The sequence below is a fragment of the Tamandua tetradactyla genome, chromosome 3 (assembly GCF_023851605.1).
Source record: "Tamandua tetradactyla isolate mTamTet1 chromosome 3, mTamTet1.pri, whole genome shotgun sequence".
NCBI classification, from domain to species: Eukaryota; Metazoa; Chordata; class Mammalia; order Pilosa; family Myrmecophagidae; genus Tamandua; species Tamandua tetradactyla.
In genome coordinates, this window is record NC_135329.1 from 164,059,911 (window position 1) to 164,073,914 (window position 14,004).

Genomic DNA, 14,004 nt, shown 5'->3' on the forward strand with positions numbered 1-14,004 from the left:
AGTCAATAATCCAAGCATGAGCTGATGAAGAACAGCAGCTGTGGAAATAGAAACATGATTTGAGAGTTATTATGAAATTAACACTCAATGGAAAAGAAAAGAATTATATCAGAAATTCAAGATTTCAAACCAGGAGAGCTAGGAGAATAAAGGTACTGAAAAAGCTAGAAAGGAAACAAGCTGGTTTGTAAGATGAAACATGTATTCAATTTTTAATTTCCTGACTTAGCGCTATATTGCTGACATTCAATAGCAAACAGAGAAAAGAGATTGGAACTTGAGAGAAAAGTTAGGACCAGAGACATATCAGGAAATTACATGCATAGACAATTACAAGAGAATCTCTCAGCTCTCTTTAAAAAATAAATGAGAAGGCTGGAGTGAAAGCCTATATGCCTGAAAGCTGCCCAGGTCTGCAAATGTGTTTTATTTGGTCAGCACGGTGTTTTAAAACTACTAACAGCTAAAAATCAAAAGATTTCACCTAAAAACAGTCTTCTGGCTCTTTCAGAAAAACTGGTAGTTATTATGAAAACTCTGGGTCTACATTCTATTATGGCAACAATAGCCTGGGGATGAGAAGCTGCCTCCTTTAGACAAAGCTCGCTCACAGCTCACCAGTCCCAAACAAGTCGCCACTGTTGTCAGGATCCCTCAATGCTTTACTCTAGCTCTTGCAAGCATAGAGAAAACAGATCAGAGGCTCAGACTGAGCCTTTAGGAACCCATAATATTATGTGGCAGTAAAAGAAAGAGAAAAGCAGCAGCCAAGACACAAGAACCAAAACATAGTTCAGCTGTAGAGCAGATGAAAAGAAGGAGTTCTACTAACAGCTTAAAGATCAACCACTTGAAGCTGCTCTCCCTGACCCCTCCTCCCTATCTAAATTAGGTTCCCCTCAATTCAGCTCTCTCATAACCTTACTTTTCCTTTAAGGAATTTAGCAGTAACTAAATCTTACTTTAGTTTAAATATGTGTTTCACATCTGCTCTTTCAGACTTCAAGGTCCCATAAGGAACAGAGAATATCAGTAGTCCAGGTTGCTACAGAATAATCCAATAGTGCCTCCCAGCACCTAGTACAGAATAGATATTGTTGAATTCATGAAGTAAATTGGGGCCAAAGGCTGGGAAGTTTTAACTTAATTCCATAGGCAGGAGGAAACCTCTGAGAGCTTCTGAGCAGAGGAATGGCAGGCACTGAAGTTTTTTTAAGAAAACTAATCTAGTAGTCATATGCAGAACCTATTCAAATTAGGAAGAAAGGAAGTAAGTCCGTCAATCAAGTTTCTGCAAAATGGTACAGAGGCAAATTTGAGAATATTGTTCAAATTTGAATCAGAAGAAAATAGGTAAGGTTTGGGAGTCTGGGAGGATTAAAATAATTTGTGCTTTGGGATGCTGAAAGGGAGTCAATCTTGGCCTCAGGTCCCTGCTTCAACAGGTTTATACCAACTCCAGAGCAGGCCCAAGAAGACATCTTTGATCAGAATTCCAAAACTACTTCAGGCCTTGCTTAATCAGTTGGCATTTTGAAATATGGGGTGGAATATTGTGGGGATAAAATTCTCTCACGTCAGTTAACCTCATTAACAAACTGTCTTCCTATTAGATTCTCAAACATTCTCAACTTCAAAAAGGCAGAAGCAATGAAAAAATGTACTAGTTTTCTTAGTAGTCATTAAGCCTCTCCGTGAGCTGGTACAGGGGGCAACTAATTTCAAGATATTAAGACAAGAAAAAGCCTGTCTTCATTTATATGACAAATATTTATTGAGAACCAAGTCTGTGGATACAATGTTGAACAGACGCGTTCCTTTTAAGTAGTAACTTTTCTTCCTACCTCAAAGAAACACTACCATTCCCATACAAAAAAAAACTCCAAGGCAAATTAAAAGATGCTGAAGAAATCAGGAATTTAAGTTGTCAAAGTAATGGATGGTTTCCCCGCAAATGTACACAGCTGTTACTTGATGCTGTTATGCATGGGAACAGGAAACAGACTTCAGGACTGATGTAGTCTAACTTCCTAAGATGAGTGCTACAATTTTCTACCGAACTCGAGTTACGCCTCATAGCACTTTAAAATATTAAATATGTTCGTACACAACTCCATCAAGTCATATTAAGAGTTCGCAACGCTAGCCTGAAAGTTCCAAGACGCCAACATTAGCTGCTGGAGCCACCCGACGAACGTCGAACAAGTCACACCGTCTAAAGGATAGCGCAAGTGCAAAGCATGTGTGTTTGTGAGAGGCAAACATGCTACAAGATACGTTTCTTTGAGTTGAATCCCCTAGTGACCGCAAATCACATTCAACGTTTAGGAAAGTAAAGTCACGGGAGAAAGCCGTGCGGGTGAGTAAGCGCCCGAGTGGCAGAAAACGAAGGTGCCGCGGCAGAGAAGGTGCTAGAAGGTGAAATGGTGAGTCACGGAGGTGGGCCAGGGGGCTCGGGGCGGAACCGGGACAGTGAGGTGGGCGCCTCGGATCTTCCAGGCCAGGCAGACCCCATCCCCGACACTTCTCCTAGTAGGAAGGCGTCACTCGCTCACCTAGACTTGAGGCTCCACATCTCCGACAGCCCCACTGACAGAACACCCAGCGCTTCACCGGCCTCACGTCAGACGTCGGGGTAGAGATGACAAGTCCTCCAAGCGGCCAGAGAGGCCCACCTCAGGCTTTTCCGCTACGCCGCGTCATGGGGCGGGACAAGAACAACTGCGGAGGAAGTGGGTGGGGAGCGCGTGCAGAGGGGGTGGGGCGGGCGGGGAGAAGCGGTAGGCGGAGGGAGAGCTGGGGCAGAGGCGGCGGGGGCGGGGTGGAGAGAAGTGGGGGAAGTGAGGGAGTGAGGGAGAGAGGAGAGAAGAGGGGGAGGGGGAGACGGAGGCGGGGAAAGCGCGGCACCTTGGGAGGAAAAGAGATTCCTCTCTAGGGGCTGTCTTGGGAAAAAACCAATCGGTCTCCTACTCTTGGCCTGCCTAATTTGACTACCAGCGATTGATATGAAAGAAAGAGTTCTTTGGAATTTTAACGTTTTTTAAATAAAAATGTAAGCTTAGTATTCTTTTCTCTGAGAATCAAACATGAAATACGCGCACACTGATGGTGTTTACTCCTTTCACTTCAGGATTGGGACATTTTCGGTTTTCTTGGAAAAATCTGACCCTGCTCCCTACTCTGTCAATAACAACGATTTGTCTCATTAAGAAGTGATATGTCTTCATCAGCAAAACTAAAAGTTATTGTTAAAAATAAAAAGCATGATTGCATTCAGAAAGTAGGTTCCTTTTAAATGAAACCAAGATTTAATTCAGCCGCTAGGTTCCACTGTTGATCCAGAAGTCTTCCTCTGCAAGCAGGTCCATCCACATGCCCAGCAGTAACCATTTTATCACCACTAAAGTACTAACACATCAGAAGAAAGAAATTCAGTGAAGAACTTCAGAGCCAGGGTAGTTAAAAGAATTATGCTTAACTTCCTGACATCTAAGATGATACTCTGTCAATCCTTTGATCTAAGATTACTTTTCTAACTAGGTCAAATATGATAACCAAATATCCACTGACCAGAAGACAAGCAATAGACATCACAAAAGAAACTCCTGAGCTGCGATTCAGTTACAGGAGTTGCCATTTGACATCACTGTTATATCACATTCAGTGTATACAAAAATGAAGCTGCTGTCTCATGAACTCACACTTTTATATGCTTATCGTTTCTGTAAATGTCCGAGTCCCATGTTTTAATTGCATTGTCTTTTCATTTACTTGATGTAATTATTTAATCCTGTAACAAATTACCTCCAGATTTAACAGCTTTAAACATCAAATACTTATTAGCTGTCACAGATTCTGAAGCTCAGGAATCATGAAGAGGCTTAGCTAGGTGGTTTTGATTCAGGGGTGAGGTTCCAATTCAAGCTGTCAACTGTGACTGCAGTCAGCTTAACACTCAACTGTGGCTGGTGAACCTGCTTCCAAACTCATGTGATGGTAGTAGGCCTCTCTATGGGGCTGCTCATGACTCTGCTTCAGGCTTCCCCCAGAGAAAGTACATGAAAGAGAAAACCACTCAGACAGAAGCTCAATCTTAGAAGTGACTACCATCACTTTTATTCTCTTCTTCATGCAGACCAACCCTGATACATAGTGTAGGAGGGAATTACAAAAGATGTGACTATAGGAGGTAAGGATCACTGAGGGCCATTTTGGAGGCTGAACATTACACACTTGAATTTTTTTTTTCTTCTCTTTGCCAATCAATCATTGTTATACTGGTGGTTGATTTCAGCTTCCAGGTTCTTGGCCATGCCGTGAGAAAGAATTCAAGGACACAGCATAGTATAGAGTAAGCAGGCAGAAAATTTATTGAGAACATATGTGAGAGGACATGCAGGTACGCTCACAAAAACAGAAGTGAGAAAGCTTTTATAGATTGGCTTTACTTACTCTCACCCCATGCCTTGTTCGGGGTTCTTCCTCCTACCCTACTGTAGTGCATTTGGGTAGGTTGGTTGGCTCCACCTTTCTCCATTCCTCTCATAGATGACTCACTCAGGTGGGGGTCCTTTGGCCCACAGGTGCTGTCTAATACTATTCTTCTCATAGAAATCTTTCTCCTTGAGGCCTGACTGCTTTTTGGAGTTTGCCCTTTGCTTAGCCAGCAACAACCTTAATTCTAACCCTGCCTTAATACCAATTGCTTCTTTGAAGCACATAGTAGGGCCACTTGTCATAGTTCGGAATCAGGAAAGACCTCCCAGAAGAAGCGACTGTTTTGTACCTAGAGCATCTCTGTATAGATGGGTCTCCACACTCCTCCCTACATCATTTCTGCACTTTCATACCAACTTGACTTGTGAGATACTTTGACTTGTCCTGGCTTGTCTGATCCCAATTCTACCATGTGACATCTCACAGTATCACTTTAAAAATAGTTATTTACCTATTTATTTTGCTTTTCTCGCATCTGCTAACAGGCCAGTCTCTATTTCTCAATTTCTGAACTCAGCAAAATAATCTGATTAACATAGTTTACCTTTTTTGAGCTATGCATGGGTCACCCTGGATCAAGAGGCCATAGACTTAATCATCTGTTTGGAGAATGGTGTGTTCAAAGGTTCCAAGAGTATATTTGTTGATTAGGCATTGATGGGTTATTTCTTAGTTCATCAACCAGCACTGATACTCAGAATATTGATTCAAGTAATAGCTGATAAGAGGGGAGACTTAATAGGTTTTTAAAACAATGATAGTTTCTGTAAGAAAAAAAAAGATGCTTATAGGCACAGGAACATTCTAGACAAATCTATACCCAAATGTTGATAGTGATTATCCTTGGTTAATTATCCTTGGTGGTAGAAATACAGGTGCCTATAAACATTTCTCTAGAATTACCTATATTTTTTATTGTTTCAGTTGAGAATAGATATTTTCTAACTTCAAAAAAAAAGTGGTTTTTTTTTAAAGAAATAAGAGTACATTACATAAAGCCTGCCATATTTTTATGGGTAGTTCGCAAATACCTTTGAACAAGTTTTTCTTTACCACATGCACTGGGTTTACGGTGAATTGCCACCAAGTGGTGATTACATCACATCAAAGAAGATTAAAAGGCTGAACTTCTTCCATCAGGTAGTCTCTTTGAACCACATTTTTTAGAAAAAAAAACTTCAGCACAATACTGGTTTTGATATATTACATGCAAAATTGTGCATCTACTAAGTAAAGCAAAAAATGCATACATAAGACTTACATACCACGATATAAGATACCACAATATAAGATACCACACTGACATTATAAAGACTTTACACTGTATTTTCAAAGAATATAGACTTAGTACATAAAAAGAAAACTGGAATAAATATGTAAATTTTTAAATACTTAGGAAACCATGCTAATGTAAAGAACTTTGAAGATTCTGAAATATAAGTTGTATACACTTACACAACTTATATTTAATTATGATAAACTTCATAGTTTCCATAAGCTAAGTACTATATGTTGGTGTTACTAGATTTCACATTTAAAATGTTACCGAATAAAAATAGTAGACAAACCCAAAATCCTTACACTCCGCAGGCAGTTTGTATTTTATATCTCAACATTAAAGAAGCTAGGTGAAAAATGACCAATTATCTTCCTTATTTAAAAATATGCATATTATGTAAATATAGTCTTGAGGGCCTCAGCTTCACAATAAATATTACCACTAAAATGTCCAGTCCTACCAAGTTTAGTAAATTGGGTCACAAATTTTGTGTTGTATATTATGTCTTTCAGAAAACATATAATAAGGATGTTGCTTTGTAATCATTTTGCCTATAAACTCTTCTGGGGAAACCCAGAATTGTGGATATGTATACATACATATCAATAATAATGTGTAAGTACAAAATGTTTTTAAAGTATGCGTGTACTCCCCTCTGGTTAATATTAGATTCCTTAATATTTTATATTTCTTTGGAAGAGGAGAAATAAAATTGAGTGTTGAAAGAGTATGCATTTCTACTCATATGAGAAAACAGAATCCTTTTTTAGAGTCACTCATACTGTTCTGGTATTTAGTTGGCTGAGGTTTTCTACTATTCTTAATGCTATATTCTCCTTCCTGATGGAAGATAAAGAGATAAGGGAAGAGAAAATTGTAAATATTGGTATTCTGCGCAGCTACCATGCTCAGAAACCCTCTTTTGAGACACGTGCCTCCAAGTCCTAAATTAAAAAAGAAAACCTACTAATCCCACAGATCATATTGGTAAAGTTAATATACATATATTTCAACTACTCTTGAGTATATATTATCTATAATTTCTTCCTATATTTAGGAACAAAACAGTCACTTAGAACAAAAAGACAATGGAAGGCAAGCCAGCAGTGTAGGATATGTGTTTTTAAGACTCAAAGTAGACAAAGTAGGAAATAATTTGCAGTTGATGAAAGATGTATAGCTATTTCAAAAATTCCTTTCTTAAGTTTTGGTTACAACAGCATGCAGAATAGAGACAGCTGCTGCTGTATGCTGCTCTCCTCTTAGAACCTGGAATATATTGAGGTACTAAAACCTCCATAATCACCCAAAGGTAAGATTCTCTACAGGGTTAGAGAGCAGGAAACCAGAAACAGCTGGATGGCGGTGAGGACTAAGTGGAGTGGGAATTGGCTTCCTTTTTCTCCTCTGATTGTTGAGCAATGGTCTGCAATTTCACATTTGTTGCTACTCACAAAACAAAATTTAAAGGAATATGTCAAGAAATATAGTTAACTTTTCTTCACATACTTATGTAAAGACTAAAGGAGGGAAGATACGGATAAAGAAACTATGTGACATAAATGCAGAAATAACAGGAATCATGTGTGTGTTCTGATTTTCCATTGTTTTCTTTCTGGTTATAACAATTTATCATGTGGAAACTCTACTTTAGATTAACCACAATAAGCAAGCATTTCAGTGTTAGTACATTCCATAAAAACACTTGTGAAAAGCATCAAGGGTCAAGATACTCTGAAAACTATATTTTAAAATATAAGGTATTGAGGTGGGCCACGGTGGCTCAGTGGCAGAGTTCTCGCCTGCGGGGTTTGCTTTCCAGTGCCTACCCCCATGTTAAAAAAAAAAAAAACTATTACAATGTGAGGTATTGATATGGAACAAATATGGGGTTCTCTGCCAGATGTGCATAACACCAATCCATGGCACTGGGTTTTAAAAGAGAAACAGTATATTGCTGCACGCAAAGCAGGAGATCAGATAGCTTAGTGACCCAAAAATCTGTCTGCCCTGGTCTAAGGAGTACAGGGTTTTTATGGATTCATACAGTGGGTGATGTAGTTGTTACCATCACAATATCAAGTATAAACAGGGCTGAGACAAAGCTAGAATAATCATTACATTAATAAGCATACATAGAGCTGAGACTAATTGAATTTCAGTAATTTCAGGCATTAACTTCTGCCTATTCTACAATATAAAAACATCTATATAATGATTCAGTAATCCTAATAATTTGTTAATTCTTAATTTTTCAGTTACAGTATTAGGAATAATAGTCTAGTCTTATGTGTCTAAATATATATATGTCTCCAAATATACCTAAATAGTGAGGCATTTTATATTTCACAGAAGAAAATTACTTAACAAATTAAAAACACAGTTTAATCAGCAGATGTGGGATCCACTTCTTGTCTCTTCTTGCCTTTCAGTTTCCTGTTGGCTCAAGTTTTTACCAGAATGATTTGGTAATACAAAGTGTGGAAAAGATACAATGGGTGTGGTTTAGGGAACGAATTTGATTCTGTGTATTAGACATTTTAAAGAAGACTCAACGTTCTATATTTGAATGCTGATGAGTTAAAAGATTTTTAATGCACTAATCCCTAGAAAATTAATTTTACATTCACTCTTTTTTTTTTTTTAGGGCAAGTAGGTAAGAAATTTATTAAGTACACATGCAAAGAAAAGGAGCATGTGGGCACTCTCATAAGTAAAGAAAGATGGAGAGCAAAGGGCAAAAGGCAATAGGCAATGTGGGGCCATTTGCTTTTATAGATTAGCTTTACTTCCCTGCTCCTTGTTTGGAACTCTTTTTTTCTTCCCTCCCCTCTCCCCAGGCGGTGCCTCTGATGGTAGTGCATTTGGGTGGGTTGCTTGGTTTCACCCTTCTTAGTGGATGACTTACTCAGGTGGGGGTCATTTAAATGGGTCAGCTGTTGCCAGGTTTGCATTCACTCTTGCCACAAAATATCAGAAGACCAAAATATCAAAAGATCATTCCCATCTTATGAAATGTAACATATATACATTGTGTGTGCATGTGTGTGTACAAAAAGTGTGGTAGAACAAAGATAAATACTCAGGCCCAGTGAAATTGTTAGAGAGAAGCTTACATTCCTGTGCATGGAGAAGTGACTATAGATATATCTGCTATGACTTGTTCTAGAAATAGATTCTTTGATTTTGATATCTCAGCTTCTTGTAGCTCCCAATATCACATTCAACTTCCCTAGTTTATATAGTTTAGTATCTTTGCACTGTACCTTAAGAAAAACTCAAAAGAGTTAAGGATTCCTCCCCCCAAATCTTTAAAAAAAATCAAAGATATTCTTTGCTTACATGAGAGTTATTCAATCTTTTCTAAGGTAGGTATAAATGTTTTATATTAGTTAATGATTTAAAGGGAACCCAAAAATAAGATTGTGCAATATGGTGGTAGAAGTCACAATTAAATCAATTCAAATCTGGTTTTTATTGCAGGTAACCTACATTTCCCCCAATTTGTTATCTAATAAATCCCTGGAGCCTGCCCATGCCAAAAAGAAAAAAACTATATATATATATATATATATATATATATATATATATATATATATATATATATAGGGTGGTACTAGTGGTCATTGAGAGGGAGGGGTGAGGTGTATGAGATATATGAGTTTTTTCTTTTTATCTCCTTTTTTGGAGTGATACAAATGTTCTAAAAATGAACATGGTGATGAATAAACAACTACGTGATGATATTGTGAGCCACTGATTATATAACGTATGGATTGTGTGAAGATTTCTCAATAAAAATATAAAAAAGGTAAGGTGGTATTTATACATGATTTTTTTCTATAAACCCATAACTTCTCTTTAAAAAAGAAAAAAAGAATACCAAATTGTATATAGTGCTAAAAAGTTAACTAGGAAAACTTATTCCAAAGCAAAATATGCAAGAGAAATAAGCAATCAGGATGTAAATATTCTAGATAATACTGTACGCAATAAAATGTATTACAAACTAAATTGTGTCAGAGAAGAGCCAACACAAATTGATTTTAGAATCCTTCAGGGAAAGCTCAAGTAAACAAAAAAATGTTCAGGAAGTTTAAGAATTGAAGGAAATGACTCATTGATAATGTTTGCCCCAGGAGATAACCTTTGTACTTAGCAGCAAAAAACTACACCTATTCAGCAGGGACTGGGCTGGGCAGTTTTCTATGTAATATTCAGATGAAGCACAGGGGAAGGCAATCCAGTGTCCATTTCCTGAACATTTTGCATTCAGATTTCATAAGGGAACTCAGATCCTAAAGATCCAGATACTTCATGGCTTAGGAACTTACTGTCTTTTACATCTGGGAAATTCAGTTAGCAACGCTTCTGTGGAAAGGTAAGAGGAAAAAAAAGATCATTTTCTTCCTCTATTGTTCACCATTTCTATCCACCAGCATAATACCCAGAAGATAACAATATAAGGAATTAGTATGTATTGACTGAATAAAGATACGGCCTAACATAAAATAAAAGGGCAGCTTAAAAAAGGGAGAAGAAAGAGCAAGAGGAAAAAGAGGAAGAGAAGAAGAAACACACTAGCTACTAAAATGGAAAAATAAGTATTCCATTTAAAATAAAAATACAAATTAAAACTACAATGAGATATTAGAAGAGTCCATGTGTGAGGGTGTGTGTGTATGTTTTTGATAATAGGTACAGTAATAAGACAGCAACATCATTCAAAGTGAGGAGCAGAGTTTTGAAGGGCAATTTGCAAAATCATACTGTTGACCAAGTAATTGTGGGAATTTAACCTAAAGAAATACAATAAACACTTGATATTTATGAAGGGTATATCTTCTAGACTCTTGGACTCTGCAGATCTGCTTTCCAACTGTATTCCAAGGAGCTCTGGGATTCTAAAAGGCGTCCCCAAAGTCTGCCTCAAATGTAAGGAAAATGTGCCTCTCACCCTGCCTGAAGCACAGCAATACCACTTTTATGTAATTTGTATGTTAGACTCCATATAAGCCTTTTTTTAAAAACAGATTTCACTTAAAACATTAAAATTTGAACACTATTGTACAATAGTAGGTTATTTCTTTAATAAAATGAAATGGATAATTACTTCTCAAAAACACTACTGCAGAAGCGAAAAACAAAAGTCAGAGTGTAGCATTCCCAGACACGGGCCTCACAGTAATAATTCAAATTCCTGCTTCAGCAAACATAAATCACTCTATAATTACCTTGCAAATAGTCAAAAGCTCAGATGTAAAATCTGAGAATATCCAGGATCTGTTGCAAGAACAAATAAAAGATTTGTGTTTTATGATGTTCACCAGTGTTCCTTAATAAATCAGTCTGTCCTAACAGGAACCAACTCAGATATTTCAAGTTAGGAGAGTTTATTGAACAGACTGCTTACAGAAGTCGGAGTTAGGTATAGGGTTAATGTTGGGTAAAGGGAAACAATAAGGGACATGGAGGTACCCAGACACTAGCAACAGCGTGAAGCTGTTACTATCTCTAGGCCTGAAGGAACAAGGGGAAGAAATCATGTTAGCAGACCCTAGTGAGAGCTGGAGGCGTGAAAGGGGAGCTCCTTGCAGAAGCAGTAATTCTGGTGGCAGAAAGACATTGTCAGAACCTCAGCCGGAAATCAGGAGAAGAGGTGGGAAGAAATACCCCTGCCTTTCTCTTTTTCCATCCTCCAATCAACTGCTGGTAGAACCTATCTGAAAGCCAGCTGGCAAGGGAGCCCAGGAGGAATAGACAATGAAAGGTCAGTCTCTGAGGCACAGAATTGAACACAGAAGGGGTGGAAAATGGATCTGGCAGGCAGCAAGTGGAAAATAACCAGCACACTTACATAATATGCCAGCTGATACGTACCCCAGAAAAGGCCATGTTCTTTTAATCCATTCCTATGGGTGCAGACCTGTGGTAGGACCTTTTGATTAGGTTATTTCAACTGATATGTGAGCCACCTCATTCAAGGTGGCTCTTAATCCCCTTACTAGAGTCCTTTATAAGGGGATAAAGGACACACAGAACAAGCCCAGAGCGCTCAGAGAAACCCCAGAGAAGCTAAGAGAGGAAATTAAGAGAAGCTCACAGAGAAAAGCCTTGGAGAAGCTGAGAGGACTCACAGAAGCTGACAGAGCAAGCCACTGGAACCAGAAGTTGAAAGCAACAAAACCCAGGAGTAAAGGACCAACAGACACTGGCCATGTGCCTTCCCATGTGACAGAGGTGTCCCAGATGCCAGGAGCCTGTCTTCAGAGTCCTGTATCATCCTGTTGACTTGAGTTGGACATTTTCACTGACTAAGAACCATACAGTGTAAGTTAATAAATCCCCATTGTAAAAGCCAACCCATTTCTAGTATATTGCATTATAGCAGCTTTAACAAACCAAAACGACAGCTGAAGTGCTTTTTGGACCCCCAAAATGTCTTGCGTGTTTGTTTAACACAAAAGCAAAAAACATTCACTATACGAAAAACACACACACATGCACATACACACCAAAAAACAAATATCTATAGACCCCACCCTCCCCCAAAGATCACTATAAACATCTCGGGACATTTTTATCTTTTCAGATCTTTTCCTATGCATATATACATATATGGTTATGTTGTATTTTGGGTCACACCAGAGATAATCTTTTGTACATTGCATTTTTCCACTTAATAAATCATGAATACTATTTCGTACAATAGATATCATTTCTGCAACTTTTAAAAATCTTGCTTCCTTGTATCCAATTATAACTAATTTCTATTCTCAGACATTTAGTTTGGATTCTACTTTCGGTTATTATCAACTGACCTATAATGAACTTTCTTGCAGATTACTCTTTGAACACATTATGAAGCTGGATTGGCAAACTCTTGCCCTTCAGCCAATTTCAGCCCACAGCCTGTTTTTCTACAGCCCTCAAGCTAAGAATTGCTCTTACAATTTTTAAGGATTATAAAGAAAACATACACACACTCTCTCTCACAAAGAATATGTGACACAGACATACATGGACTGCAAAGCCTAAAGTATTTACTCTTTGGCTTTTTACAGAAAAAAACTGCCCATCACGGTTATAAAGCATTACTGTATTCTACATTCCCAGAAATGTAATTTGGGGAGTAATTAAAGGATGTGAATATTTTTGAGGCTTTTACTACATTCTGCCAAATTTCCCTCAGAAAGACTGAACCAATTTATGCCCTTCTCAATAACACACAACCTTGTTCATTTGCCACACATCCTATACCAATGGCCACTGCCCCAAATTCCTAGCTCTGAGTATTCTTTTATTTGTCAGTTTGTGTTTTAAATTTTCACTTCTCTTAAAAAATATAAAAAATTTTTTGGCCATTTGTATTTTTCTTTCATGGCAGTTTATGTTTTTAGCTCACTTTAAAATGGGTATTTTGCATGTGTTTGTAAGACTTTTTTATTCAACAAGAATTTTACTTTTTTATTAGTTTTCATTTGTCTTTTAATATTATCCTATGGGTTTTATTTGATGAAAGAAATAGAAAATTCTAGTCAAATCTGTCACTTTTCCTTTGTAATTTCTGCCTTTGTTCCATGCTTAGAAAGTCAATGCTTACTTGAAGATTTAAAGCAATCCATCTATATTTTCTTCTTGTAATTTTTGACTTTTTAATTTATATCTTTTAATCCTGCTCAAATGCAGTGTCTGAGGAAGATTTTTAAAGGATGAATAGGAAATAGATTGTGATTCCTGGAGACAGATTGCTGCGTTCAAATTTGGCCTCACCATTGGCTATATTTGAGCTATATTTGAACAAATTACTTACCCTCTCTCAGTCTCAGTTTTCTTTTTTTAATAATATGTACATAACAGCAATACCCACTATAGGCTTGATAGAAGAATTAACTGCTACAAAATACATAAGGCATCTTAGCATTGTGGCATTAGCTATTATTATAGTAGTGAGAGAATACTCCAGGCAAAAGCAATGACATGTATTAAGATACAAAGGTATGAAACCAGTTGGTGCATTTAGAAAACTAGATGTGTCGCAGTAAGATAGGGTCTAAAGTGGGAGGGGCAGGGTAGACAATGGGGAAGAAGACATGGGCCTTGAATGCTGTGCTCAGGAGCTTGCCGTTTATCCTACCAGAGGTTGGGAGCCCATGAAGGCTTTAAGCAAATTAGAAATTTATTGTGATATGTGATAAAGGATGATCTCTGATATAGGATGATTCCTG

At 37.7% G+C, this 14,004-nt stretch overlaps 1 protein-coding gene and 1 long non-coding RNA gene across 7 annotated transcripts in view; one reads left to right on the plus strand and one right to left on the minus strand.

Moving 5' to 3' along the window:
- Positions 1–2,690, minus strand: part of HIBCH (3-hydroxyisobutyryl-CoA hydrolase) — a 149,120-nt gene extending 146,430 nt beyond the window's left edge. The window contains exon 1 of one of the 6 annotated variants that reach the window (XM_077154454.1): positions 2,556–2,686. Coding sequence is in view for 2 of the 6 variants with exons in the window: in XM_077154456.1 (XP_077010571.1) it covers positions 2,556–2,575 (20 nt within the window). In the remaining 4 variants the exon portion in view is untranslated. Of the gene's footprint in view, positions 1–2,555 lie in introns of all 6 variants that reach the window. The other 5 variants (XM_077154455.1, XM_077154456.1, XM_077154450.1 and 2 more) reach the window with 5 other exon arrangements.
- LOC143677882 (uncharacterized) lies at positions 1,595–3,227 on the plus strand. The gene is made up of 3 exons (XR_013172965.1): positions 1,595–2,426; positions 2,537–2,732; positions 3,131–3,227. It is a non-coding gene; the product is annotated as an uncharacterized LOC143677882 (long non-coding RNA).
- Positions 3,228–14,004: the final 10,777 nt, after the last annotated feature.